This window comes from Mustelus asterias, chromosome 4 (genome assembly GCF_964213995.1).
Source record: "Mustelus asterias chromosome 4, sMusAst1.hap1.1, whole genome shotgun sequence".
NCBI lineage: Eukaryota > Metazoa > Chordata > Chondrichthyes > Carcharhiniformes > Triakidae > Mustelus > Mustelus asterias.
In genome coordinates this window covers 58,349,128-58,362,416 of record NC_135804.1, presented here as the reverse complement: position 1 = coordinate 58,362,416, position 13,289 = coordinate 58,349,128, and the positions used below count along the sequence as shown (strand labels likewise).

Sequence of the window (13,289 nt, the reverse complement as noted above, 5' to 3'; positions counted from 1 at the left end):
CATCGAGTCTGCACCAACCACAATCCCACCCAGACCCTACCCCCACATATTTTACCCACTAATCCCTCTAACCTACGCATCCCAGGACTCTAAGGGGCAATTTTTTAAACCTGGCCAATCAACCTAACCCGCACATCTTTGGACTGTGGGAGGAAACCGGAGCACCCGGAGGAAACCCACGCAGACACGAGGAGAATGTGCAAACTCCACACAGACAGTGACCCGAGCCGGGAATTGAACCCGGGACCCTGGAGCTGTGAAGCAGCAGTGCTAACCACTGTGTTACCGTGCCGGTTTATAAAATGATGAAGGGGATAGATAGAGTGAATGTTCAAAGACTATTTCCTCGGGTGGATGGAGCTATTACAAGGGGGCATAACTATAGGGTTCATGGTGGGAGATATAGGAAGGATATCAGAGGTAGGTTCTTTACGCAGAGAGTGGTTGGGGTGTGGAATGGACTGCCTGCAGTGATAGTGGAGTCAGACACTTTAGGAACATTTAAGCGGTTATTGGATAGGCACATGGAGCACACCAGGATGATAGGGAGTGGGATAGCTAGATCTTGGTTTCAGATAAAGCTCGGCACAACATCGTGGGCCGAAGGGCCTGTTCTGTGCTGTACTGTTCTATGTTCTATGTTCTAAACCTCTTATCCCTCACCTAGAACTTGTGTCCCCTTGTGACTGACCTTTCAACTAAGGGGATCAGCTGCTCCTTATCCACTTTGACCATGTCTCTTATCTTGTACACCTTGATCAGGTCGTCTCTCAGTCTTCTCTGCTCGAATGAAAACAGCCCAAGCTTATGCAACCTCTCTTCATAACTTAAATTTTCCATCCCAGGCAGCATCCTGGTGAATCTCCTCTGCACCCTCTCCAGTACAAATCACATCCTTCCAATAATGTGGCGACCAAAACTGCGCGCACTACTCCAGCTATGGAGTTTATAAGAATAAGTGACTACTTAAATTACAATGCTCCTAATGGGTATTAAATTATTTTTTAAGTCGTCATAACACTGCCAACAGATTTTAATTCGATGTCAAATGGCTGAACACTTGCACAGAAAAATACTTTTACAGGTTTTCCTTCTTACAACTGACAATTATTAAATATTCTGTTTTGGGGATTTTCCAGAAGAATTTAAAGATAAAAGACAGAACCAGTATTGATAAAGCACCTTCCATGTCTTCAGAGCATTCCAAAATGCTTTACAGTCAATTAAGTATTTTTGCACTGTAGTCACTCTTCTAACACAGGGACACATTAACTAATTATTACACATCATTGGGCTAAATGACCAGATAATCATTTTTCTGGTGATGTTAGTTAAGCAATATATGTTAATCAACAAACCAGGAAAATATAACTGTTTTACTTTAGAGGGCAGCATCTCATTTGAAAGATGGTTCTAAAAATGATCCAGCACTACTTCAGAACTGCATGGAAGTAACTTACACCTCTGAGTGGACCTTCAACCCATGACCTTCTGACTTAAAGCTTAAAATGCCACTTGAACCAAGACTCTCAGCATGCTCTCCTGCCATACAAGTGTAACTTCTTTAACAGAAAATCATCATTTTTTTCCCCCAACTGTAGCAAAGCTTCCTTTGTCTAACTGTGTGGCTGGAGGACTTTGGGAATGTGAGGATAGCATCACAGAATCCCTGCAGTGCAGAAGGAGGCTATTTGGCCCATCGAGCCTGCCCCAACAACAATCCCATCCAGGCTCTATCCCCGTAACCCCATGGCCTCCCTCACACTAAGGGGCAGTTTACCATGGCCAATCAACCTAACCTGCACATCTTCGGAGTGTGGGAGGAAACCACGCAGACATGGGGAGAATGTGCAGATTCCACACGGACAGTGACCCAAGCCAGGAATCAAACCCAGGTCCCTGGCGCTGTGAGGCAGTAGTGATAACCACTCTGCCACCGTGCCGCCTTAATAGGATAGGTTGAAGATTTTGGTGGGGGCAGGGGATTGAGGGAGGATGTCAGAGCTGTGGGTGAAGATGAGAGACTTTGATAGGTGGGAAGAATGTCAGAGACCAGGAGAAGGTTGTTTGGGGGATGAGAGGGGTGCCTTGTATGGAATTTCAGGGTTAGATGTCCAATCATCAACTGAATCTGCTTTCCCCTTGGAACACAGTTGAGACAGTTCTGTATTTCTTATAAACTGTCAGACGAAGAATAAGGAGCTATCTGTTTTGTTCCGATGTTTGATGCTGTTTATGCTGAAGGAAATAATTGTGACTTTATTATCTGGAGTTTACGATCTGATAATATGGCATCCTTGGACTGGAACAAGGACAGTCGTTCTAAGGACCGCCTTCTAAATTGTGGCACAGGACCATCGCAATTGATCATCGCAATTGACTACCAGTATGAAATAGCTTATATAATTAAGGGACTACTATTCAGATCATTTTGGTCTGAGTGGTTTCTAAAACTTTTTTTTTCTTACAGTTGCCACAAAAACCGAGAATCACTACTTAGCTCTTCCAGTGGATTTCTCAACTACCGTGGGATTTTGAATTGGGCTGTGGTTGTGTTGGTAGGTATTATGCTTCTATCTGAGAAAACCACAAGAACCATATACCATGGATTTATAATGTGCTTCAACTGGATTTAACACAGTGACCATAGTTTAAAAAGTGTCACACCTATCTCTGTTTTATGCTTTTAATATAATTTCTATAGTTGCTGATCTTGGTAATAATTTCATGTGGCAGTGTCTTTTGCATGCTTTCTTTGTCAAAACTAATACTTGGGGTGGGTTGTGGTTATGTGAAATTGATAAGTTTTCTAGCATGATATTTTTGAAACTTTATATCATTTCACTTACCCTCTGAGAAAAGCCTAAAACGTCCCTGGTTGTTGCTCAATAAAACGTAAAGAAAGAAATCTCCAACTACTCATTTCCAAATGCAGAGAGTACTTAAAACATGAAGCAAGAAATGCCATTTGTGTTGTGTAAATATATTTTTCTACAGATTATGTAAAATTTTTACAATACTTAAATATTAACATAAATGCAAACTCAACCTAATTAATTCTGCAAGGTTTTTAATGATATGACTGAACAAAGAACAGTACAGCACAGGAAACAGGCCCTTCGGCCCTCCAAGCCTGTGCCGCTCCTTGGTCCAACTAGACCAATCGTTTGTATCCCTCCATTCCCAGGCTGCTCATGTGACTATCCAGGTAAGTCTTAAACGATGTCAGCGTGCCTGCCTCCGCCACCCTACTTGGCAGCGCATTCCAGGCCCCCACCACCCTCTGTGTAAAAAACGTCCCTCTGATATCCGAGTTATACTTCGCCCCTCTCAGCTTGAGCCCGTGACCCCTCGTGATCGTCACCTCCGACCTGGGAAAAAGCTTCCCACTGTTCACCCTATCAATACCCTTCATAATCTTGTACACCTCTATTAGATCTCCCCTCATTCTCCGTCTTTCCAAGGAGAACAACCGCAGTCTACCCAATCTCTCCTCATAGCTAAGACCCTCCATACCAGGCAACATCCTGGTAAACCTTCTCTGCACTCTCTCCAACGCCTCCACGTCCCTCTGGTAGTGCGGCGACCAGAACTGGACGCAGTACTCCAAATGTGGCCTAACCAGCGTTCTATACAGCTGCATCATCAGACTCCAGCTTTTATACTCTATACCCCGTCCTATAAAGGCAAGCATACCATATGCCTTCTTCACCACCTTCTCCACCTGTGTTGCCACCTTCAAGGATTTGTGGACTTGCACACCTAGGTCCCTCTGTGTTTCTATACTCCTGATGACTCTGCCATTTATTGTATAACTCCTCCCTACATTATTTCTTCCAAAATGCATCACTTCGCATTTATCCGGATTAAACTCCATCTGCCACCTCTCCGCCCAATTTTCCAGCCTATTTATATCCTGCTGTATTGCCCGACAATGCTCTTCGCTATCCGCAAGTCCAGCCATCTTCGTGTCATCCGCAAACTTGCTGATTACACCAGTTACACCTTCTTCCAAATCATTTATATATATCACAAATAGCAGAGGTCCCAGTACAGAGCCCTGCGGAACACCACTGGTCACAGACCTCCAGCCGGAAAAAGACCCTTCGACCACAACCCTCTGTCTCCTATGGCCAAGCCAGTTCTCCACCCATCTAGCCACTTCTCCTTGTATCCCATGCGCCTTAACCTTCTTAACCAACCTGCCATGTGGGACTTTGTCAAATGCCTTACTGAAATCCGTATAGACGACATCCACGGCCCTTCCTTCATCAACCGTTTTTGTCACTTCCTCAAAAAACTCCACCAAATTTGTAAGGCACGACCTCCCTCTTACAAAACCATGCTGTCTGTCACTAATGAGATTGTTCCGTTCTAAATGCACATACATCCTGTCTCTAAGAATCCTCTCCAACAACTTCCCTACCACGGACGTCAAGCTCACCGGCCTATAATTTCCTGGGTTATCCCTGCTACCCTTCTTAAACAACGGGACCACATTCGCTATCCTCCAATCCTCAGGGACCTCACCCGTGTCCAAAGAAGCGACAAAGATTTCCGTCAGAGGCCCAGCAATTTCATCTCTCGTCTCCCTGAGCAGTCGAGGATAGATGCCATCAGGCCCTGGGGCTTTGTCAGTTTTAATGTTCCCTAAAAAACCTAACACTTCCTCTCTTGTAATGGAGATTTTCTCTAACGGGTCAACACCTCCCTCCGAGACACTCCCGGTTAACACGCCCCTCTCCTTCGTGAATACCGATGCAAAGTATTCATTTAGGATCTCCCCTATTCCCTTGGGTTCTAAGCATAATTCCCCTCCTTTGTCCCTGAGAGGTCCGATTTTCTCCCTGACAACTCTTTTGTTCCTAACGTATGAATAGAATGCCTTAGGATTCTCCTTAATCCTGCCTGCCAAGAACATCTCGTGACCTCTTTTTGCCCTTCTAACTCCCTGTTTGAGATCTTTCCTACTCTCTCTGTATTCCTCCAGAGCTCCATCTGTTTTCAGTTGCCTGGACTTAACGTACGCCTCCCTTTTCATTTTAATCAGATCCTCAATTTCCCTGGTTATCCACGGCTCTCGAATCCTACCTTTCCTATCTTTCCTTTTTACAGGCACATGCCTATCCTGCAGCCTTATCAATAGTTCCTTAAAAGACTCCCACATGCCAGACGCGGACTTACCCTCGAACATCCTCTCCCAATCAACATCCACCAATTCCTGCCTAATCCGGCTATAGTTAGCCTTCCCCCAATTTAGCACCCTGCCCGTAGGACAGCACTCATCCTTGTCCATTACTATCCTAAAGTTAACAAAGTTGTGGTCACTATTTGCCACATGTTCCCCTACTGAAACTTTGACGACCTGACCGGGCTCATTTCCCAGAACTAGGTCCAGTATAGCCCCCTCTCTAGTCGGGCTATCTACATACTGTTCCAAAGAACCTTCCAGTACGCATTTTACAAATTCCTCCCCGTCCGGACCCCCAGCTCTCAGCACTTTCCAGTCTGTGCCAGGGAAATTAAAGTCCCCCACTACAACAACCCTATTTTTTCTGCACCTATCCAGAATCTCCTGACATATCCTTTCCTCCACTTCCCGTGGGCTGTTGGGTGGTCTGTAGTACACCCCCAGCATAGTGACTGCACCCTTCCTGTTTCTGAGTTCCACCCACAGCGACTCAGTACATGACCCCTCTAAGTTGTCTACCCTCTGCACCGCGGTAATATGCTCCTTAACTAATATCGCTACTCCCCCACCTTTTTTAGCCCCTCCTCTGTCTCGCCTAAAACACTTATACCCCGGAATATTCAGCTGCCAGTCCTGTCCTTTTAACCAAGTTTCCGTCACCGCAACCACATCCAAATTCCGCATAAGTATTAAGGCCCTAAGTTCGTCTGTTTTACCCGTTACGCTCCTTGCATTGAAGCAGATGCACTCCAGACCTCCAGGCCCACTCAGGTCATCCTCCTCCAGAGTGCTCCTCTTCTTAGCTAGCCTTGCCCTGGCCCCCAGCTCAACCCCAGCCTCAGTATTTACTGACCTCCTGTTTTGTTCCCCACCCCCCTGCCACACTAGTTTAAATCCTGCCGAAACACTCTAGCAAAACTCCCAGCCAGGATATTTGCTCCCTTCCAGTTGAGGTGTAACCCATCCTTTCTGTACAGTTGCCATCCTGACTTGAAGATTTCCCAGTTATCTATGAATTTAAAACCCTCCCTCTTGCACCAGTCCTTTAGCCACGCGTTCAACTGTAGAATCTCCCTGTTCCGAGCCTCACTTGCACTAGACACCGGGAGCAGTCCAGAGATTGCTACCCTGGAGGCCTTACTTTTTAGCCTAGCACCCAACTCCCTGAATTTCTCTCGTATGACCCCCCTGCTCTTCCTACCTACATCATTTTCACCAATGTGTACAATCACATCCGTTTGACTACCTTCCTTTTTAAATATGCTTCCTACCCTCTTGGAGACATCCAGTACCCCGGCACCAGGGAGGCAGACTACCATCCTGGATTCTCATTCACTCCCACAGAACCGTCTGTCCGTGCCTCTAACCATTGCGTCCCCCACAACTATCGCTCTCCTAAACCCCTTCCTTCCCTTCTGGACCCCTGAGCCTGTCTCCGTGGAGGCGATCTGGTCCTCGTGGCTTACCCCTGGAGGGTCATCCCCCTCCACAGAATCCAAAACAATATACCTATTTTGGAGGGGGACAACCACAGGGGATCCCTCCACAGACTGCTCACTCCCTTCCCTTCTCCCATCTGTTGCCCATCCCTTTCTTTAATGGGAGACTGCCACTGGGGTACTTTCTGGCACATCACCCTTCTGACTATTACCCCTCCTAACTGTGACCCACGTGTCTTCCTTCCGAGACCCTGGTGTCACTACCTGACTATAACTTTTATCTATTAATCTCTCATTTTCCCTAACTAAACTGAGTTCATCGAGCCTCAGCTCCAGCTCCCTTACACAACCCTTCAGGAGGTGCAGTTCCACACATCTGGCACAGATATGGACTTCCGGGAGGCAAGTTGTCTCCAGGAACTCCCACATCCCACACCGAATGCAGTATACTGGCCTCCCACTCATACCAGCCATGTCCTTTTTAGTTTTTGGGAGATCAAACAAAAAAGGGGGTGTAACAGAAGAAAAACAAACAACCTTCCTCGCCTTCGCCGAAGCCCTGTGAGCCGAAGCCCTGTGAGCCAAAGCCCTTCAGCTCTCACTCTGCCCCCTGCTCACTCCGCTGCCCGCTAACGACGCTGCCCGCTCAAAGGTGTGGCCTACTTTTAAACCCTCCAAAACCTTCCCAGGCTGCTGGATACAGGATCCTTAAGTTTATATATAGAGACATAAGGTAGAATTTTCCCTTTTCCGCCCCATGTTAGGACACGCAGTATTTAAATGTCAAGAATACTTAGTAAAAAGCCAGCTTGCCAGAATCACGTCTGCACTCCAGATCAAAAGACCAATCCAGTGGCTAATTAGACTGGTGTGATTCACGATTGGATATAACTGACATGTACCTGGCAACCTGCACTTTGCTCATGACTTTGAGGTATGTTCACCTACCTTCCTATGTGCTGCACTTGTTGCTGTTCCACGCCATGCTAGGCTGCATGGGCAAGACCAGCCGGAGATCAAGGGGCCAAAGCTGTCCATTCCAGACCAGTGGTAAGGCAGGTGGGGTGGTGAATGGAAGGGGCTCGAGTGCAAAGGCTTAGCTGGGGAGAGGATGTAAGACCAGAGGCATGGAAAGGAACTGGAGGGCAAAGGCTTGACTAGTGGGGGAAGACTGGGGAAGGGTGCACACAGGCATATGACTGGGAGGAGGGCCCAAAGGCACAAACAGTTCTGTGCAAAACACAAGATGTGGTCAGGTCCAGAATGCATATACAGTCCTCTGATCCTGTGCCACAATTTTGAAGGCTGTCCTTAGAACGACTGTCCTTGTTCCAGTCCAAGGTCGGCGAGGACTTATCAGTCCTGTGCCCAACATATGTGCGGGGCATGGTCTGTCCCTCACACACACTGGGTGAAATCTTACCAAAAGATGCAGAGTGTTGGATGTGGCGAAAAAACAGTGTTTTGTGGTGACAGTGTGTTTTCGGGTTGTATTGTACGGCTCATTAATATTAATTTATATTCGCACGAGTTTCATGCCACACCGGTGGCACGTTTCCTCTGATTCACCCACTGTGTAATGACTTAACTGCTGCAGGCACTGGGGAGCTCCATGTAAACGACTCCACAACACTTATTCCACAACAACTGCAGAGGATGGCAGCCAAGAAGCCAGCACCATCCATCCATCACTGAGGGAGGGCATTTACCGGGATGCTTGATGGAGTGGCACAAGGGCATGAAACCCTGTACCCACACAGCGGGAGACGGCCTTCCAACAGGGTGACCACCCCTGCAGTGGCAGCCCTGGTAAGTGCTAGTGCACTGCAGAAGAGGATTGGGCACCAGTGTCGGAAGATGAACTTCTTAGCTCAGCCAGGGTAAGTGAACTACCCACTGTCTTCCATTGGACTCCCTCGTACCCCCAATCCCTTCTCTCACTCAGCCACCTTGGCCTCTGCCAACAACCAGGTTCTTCCCCTGCCCCACCACTCTTCCCATCCACCCCCAATCACCATTTTCCCCCAGTAGCTGCTATGCTCCTCACACTTCAGCTCTCATCCAAACTGTTCCCCTGCCACACTTCCATCACCATTTTCAATGTCCACACTCCAACCTACGTTCTCCCTATCCATGACATTGCAGAACAAACTGATGCAAACAGATGTCAGCGGATGCAGCCAGCTGGAGTGATGCACAAGTTGTGAACCCTCGCACGCTTTGAGGAGCAGGGCCTTGAGCTGGCCAGGGAGGAGGAAGACCATGCCTGTGTTGCTGGTGAAGTGAGAGCAGCAAAGAAATGTCAGAATCCTGCGCACAAATGCTGTCATTCCTCAAGTCTCACATGAGTAAACAATGTTCCCTCTGCGTCTCAAGTAATGGACTGATGCTATGTGCCTTCACTTGCAGGCTGACCAGCGGAACCGGCCAGACCATCCTTATGCACCCTGGAGTCACCGACTCCAGCAATGCAGAGGGGGACTTCAACCCCACCATGGAAGATGCATCACTGCTATCACCCACATCCTGCACCAACGCAGATACTAACACTTCAGTGGGTCCAATAAGTAGGCAGGTTTCTGGGTCACATGCTGGTGATCCACAGCAGGTGTAGGCAGGGAGGTCGAAGGGAGGTGGCACTCGGAGGGATGCTGGAGCCCAGGACTCTGCTGAGACCCGGACTGGCAATCTGCTTCTGGGCCCATCCTACAGCTGCTAGAGTTGCAAAGGCAGAATTGTGAGTTTCAAGAAGGTATGACAGCAGCCTTTCTTGGAGTGCAATGCCAATTGGAGGACTCCCTCTGTGTGCTGGCTCCCTGGGAGCCTTCACCTTTTATCTGAGGAGATAGTTAAGTCACTGCAGCGCACCGAGGCCAACACTGCGAAGTTGGTGTCCGCAGTGGAGACATTGGTGCAGGACATGCACTCCACTGCAGGTGATGTCCGCATCATGGTGCAGGATTTTGACTGCGTGGTGCAGGCACTGGTGGGAATACACAAGTGTCTGCACCAGAGGATGACGGAGCTCCTGGATCTCATTCCAGCTGGCTCGCCATCCCATGAAGGAGCACAGGGGCCCCTGGGAACCAGAAGGGAAGAGGTTAGGGAGGAGTACAGCCCTGGGCCCTTCAGCCAGGGGATCCTGCACATCACTGGCCCATCTGACGTGCCCCTTCCTGTGAGCGACATACCTCCAACCCCTGACACAGAGCAGTCCAACATCCACGCTGCCTGAAAGCAAGCCTGGGCCCTCAAGGTCCTGGTCCCCCAGGGGATGCCTGCCAGATCCATCTTGGGCAAAAGAGTGTGGTAGTCAGCAGGCTGCCTCATACTCAGATGTGGATACTGGAGGTACACTTAGATGTAGTAGGAGGGTGAGGAAGATTAAGAAACTGTAGGCACTTAGTTGACATGGGTTAATATAGGTGCTCTTCTGTTATTATTGTTTATTATTAAATTTCACTTTGTTCACCAACAGAGTTTCCACCCTGTCTGTTCATGCCACCAAGATTGGGGGTACCAGCACGCTTACTTGGTCCTCAGCCCCATATTGCTACATCCTTCCTACCCTCTTGCCAGCCCCCAATAAGGAAGGGCACTCCCTCAGTTGTAATATGGAGAGGAATCTAGGAAGGAGTTCATGGGAAGCATCACCTGCATAGTAACCTTCGTAACTCCTTTTAGAGCATTGCGCCCCAACAGGGTGTGCAACTGACCCCTCCTGACATCTGTCCTCGAAATGGTGACTCTGGCACCCCCGGGTTGAACCTATCTGTATCCCAGGATCCTGTCCGGTGCTCCCTGAGCAGTGCACACCACAGAATGTGCCGGCTGCTTGAGCGCTCACCTCTGAAATCTTCCTTGGAGGTGATGGTGCCAGGTTCACACTTATGTAGACCTTGCCTGCTGAAAATTCTGTGCTGACTCAAGATCAGGAGAGAGTGTTCGCTAATGACATGCTAATATATTTAAATGAGTTTTCTGTAGTCCCACGGCATATTTCAGACCACTCCACCAGTGAGGGGCTGGTAAGATTGGAACGTAGAAACTTGCTGGCGTGAATCGTGCTCTCCAGATTTTGAGCTTCGTCACCATTCCTGCTGATGGAGAGTGCAGTCTCAATCGTTCCCCCATTGGTCCTTGAGGTTTCTGGCTTCATACTGGACCACAGATGATGCTTTCAAGGAGGCATTTGCATCCATAACAGGGTGGCGGTGGTCTAGTGATGTTACTGGACTAGTATTCTGGAAACCCAGCATCATGCTTTGGGGACCTGGGTTCAAATCCCACCATAGGTGAAATTTGAATTCAATGAAAAATCTGGAATTAAAAATCTAATGATGACGGAATTGGTTTACTAATGTCCTTTAGAGAAAGAAAACAGCTGTCCTTATGTGACTCCAGACCCACGGCAATGTAGTTGATCTCTTAACTGCCCTCTGAAATGGCCTAGCAAGCCACTAAATTGTATTCAAACTGCTAAGAGGCATAAATAAATAAACTGAAGCCAGACATAGGTATCCTTTGTGAATATGACTATGTCCCAGACATCCACATCACCATCCCTGGGTATGTCCTGTCCCACTGGCATGACAGAGGTGGCAGGGCAGTCAGGAGGGAGATACTCTGAGTTCTTAGTATCTACTGCAAACTCCATGACGTCTAATAGGCCCATGTCAAACATGGGCAAGGAAACCTCTTGCTGATTACTACCTATTGCCGCCTCCTCAGCTGATGAACTAATATTTCATGTTGAATACCATTTGGAGGAAGCATTGAGGGTGGCAATATACTTGGGATGGGGGACTTCAATGTCCATCTCCAAGAGTTACTCGGTAGCACCACTGTTGACAGAACTAGTCAAGTCCTATAAGACATAGACTGGGTCTGTGGCAGGTGGTGAGGGAACCAACAAGAGGGAAAACATACTTGAACTGTAAGGAGAGAAAAGAGCTGACGTTTCGAATTCAGATAACCCTTTGTCAAAGCTAAAAGGCATAGAAAGTGGGAGATATTTATACTGCAGGGGGAGGGAATGGAAGATGAGTCATAGCCATAGAAACCAGGGGAAAAGACTGCTAATAGCTGTCCACAGAGAGAATAAAGGGAGTGAATGGCCAAACGACAGAGAAGCTGTGACATGAAGATGTTGGGGGGGAGAGGGGGGAATGGGACAGAGGTAGAATGTAGAAAAGGTAAGGAAGGGGGATGGAGTGGGGGGGGGGGGGGGAGAAAAATGAATAACGACAAAGTCCATGTCAGCGCCACGACCCTCACCCCACCTCCCCTCCTTCCCAGAACAAGAATGGAGTCCACCTTGTTCTCACATTTCACCCCGCCAGCCTCTGCATGCAAAGCATAATCCTCCGCCATTTTTGCCAACTCCAGCATGATGCCACCACTAAACACATCTTCCTTTCACTCCCTCTGTCAGCATTCCGCAGAGACTGTTCCCTCCAGGATAACCTAGTCCATTCCTCCACTATACCCAACACCTCTCCCGTCACTCATGGCACCTTCCCATGCAATCGCAGAAGGTGTAACACCTATCCCTTTACCTCTTCTATGCTGACCATCCAAGGTCCAAAACATTCATTCCAGGTTAAGCAGCATTTCATTTGTACCTCTTTCAATTTGGTCTATTGCATTCGCTGCTCCCAATGTGGTCTCCTCTATATCGGGGAGACCAAGCGTAGACTGGGTGATCGCTTTGCTGAGCACCTTCGGTCTGTGCATAATCAGGACCCTGACCTTTGATTGTTTGCCATTTTAACATACGATCCTGCTCCCATGCCCACATGTCTGTCCTTGGTCTGCTACAATGTTCCAGTGAAGATCAATGCACACTGGAGGAACAGCATCTCATCTTCCGGCTAGGCATTTTACAGCCTTCCGGTCTCAACATCGAATTCAACAACTTCAGATGCTTTGCTCTACCCCACCTTGGGGCCCCCTTTTGTTTTCATTCTATTTTATTTAATTTTTTACTGTTCTCTACAGCTTCTCTGCCGTTTGGCCATTCACACCTTTTATTCTTTCCGTGGACAGCTATTAGCAGTCTTTTTCCCAGTTTCTATGGCTGTGACTCAACTTTCATTCCCTCCCCCTGCAGTATAAATATCTCCCACTTTCTATGCCTTTTAGCTTTGACAAAGGGTAATCTGGACTCGAAACGTTAGCTCTTTTCTCTCCTTACAGATGCTGCCAGACCTGCTGAGATTTTCCAGTGTTTTTTCTTTTGGTTTCAGATTCCAGCAGCCGCAGTAATTTGGTTTTAAACATACTTGACCTCATCCTCTCAAACCTGCCTGCTACAAATGCATCTATCTATGACAGTATCTGTAGGAGTGACCACTACACAGTCCTTGTGGAGATCAAGTCCTGTCTTCACGTTAAGGATAAGCTCCATTGTGTTGTGTGGCACTGTACCCTACTAAATGGAATAGATTTTAAACAGATTTCGCAACTCCAGACTGGGCAATCATGAGGCCCTATGGGCCATCAGCAGCAGCAGAACTGTACACAAACCACAATCTGTAAGGTCATGGCCAGCATATCTCCAATTCTACCATTACCACCAAGCCAGCAGATCAACCCTGGTTCAATGAAGTGTGCAGGAGAGCTTACCAGAAGCAGCAACAGGTATACCGAAAAGTGAG

General features: G+C 47.9%; 1 protein-coding gene across 1 annotated transcript in view; it reads left to right on the top strand.

Moving 5' to 3' along the window:
* The window catches only part of LOC144493113 (diacylglycerol O-acyltransferase 1-like), a 213,415-nt gene that overhangs the window by 18,916 nt on the left and 181,210 nt on the right, over positions 1-13,289 (top strand). Inside the window, exon 2 of the mRNA XM_078212015.1 lies at positions 2,471-2,558. Coding sequence (XP_078068141.1) covers positions 2,471-2,558 — 88 coding nt within the window. The remainder of the gene's footprint in view (positions 1-2,470; positions 2,559-13,289) is intronic.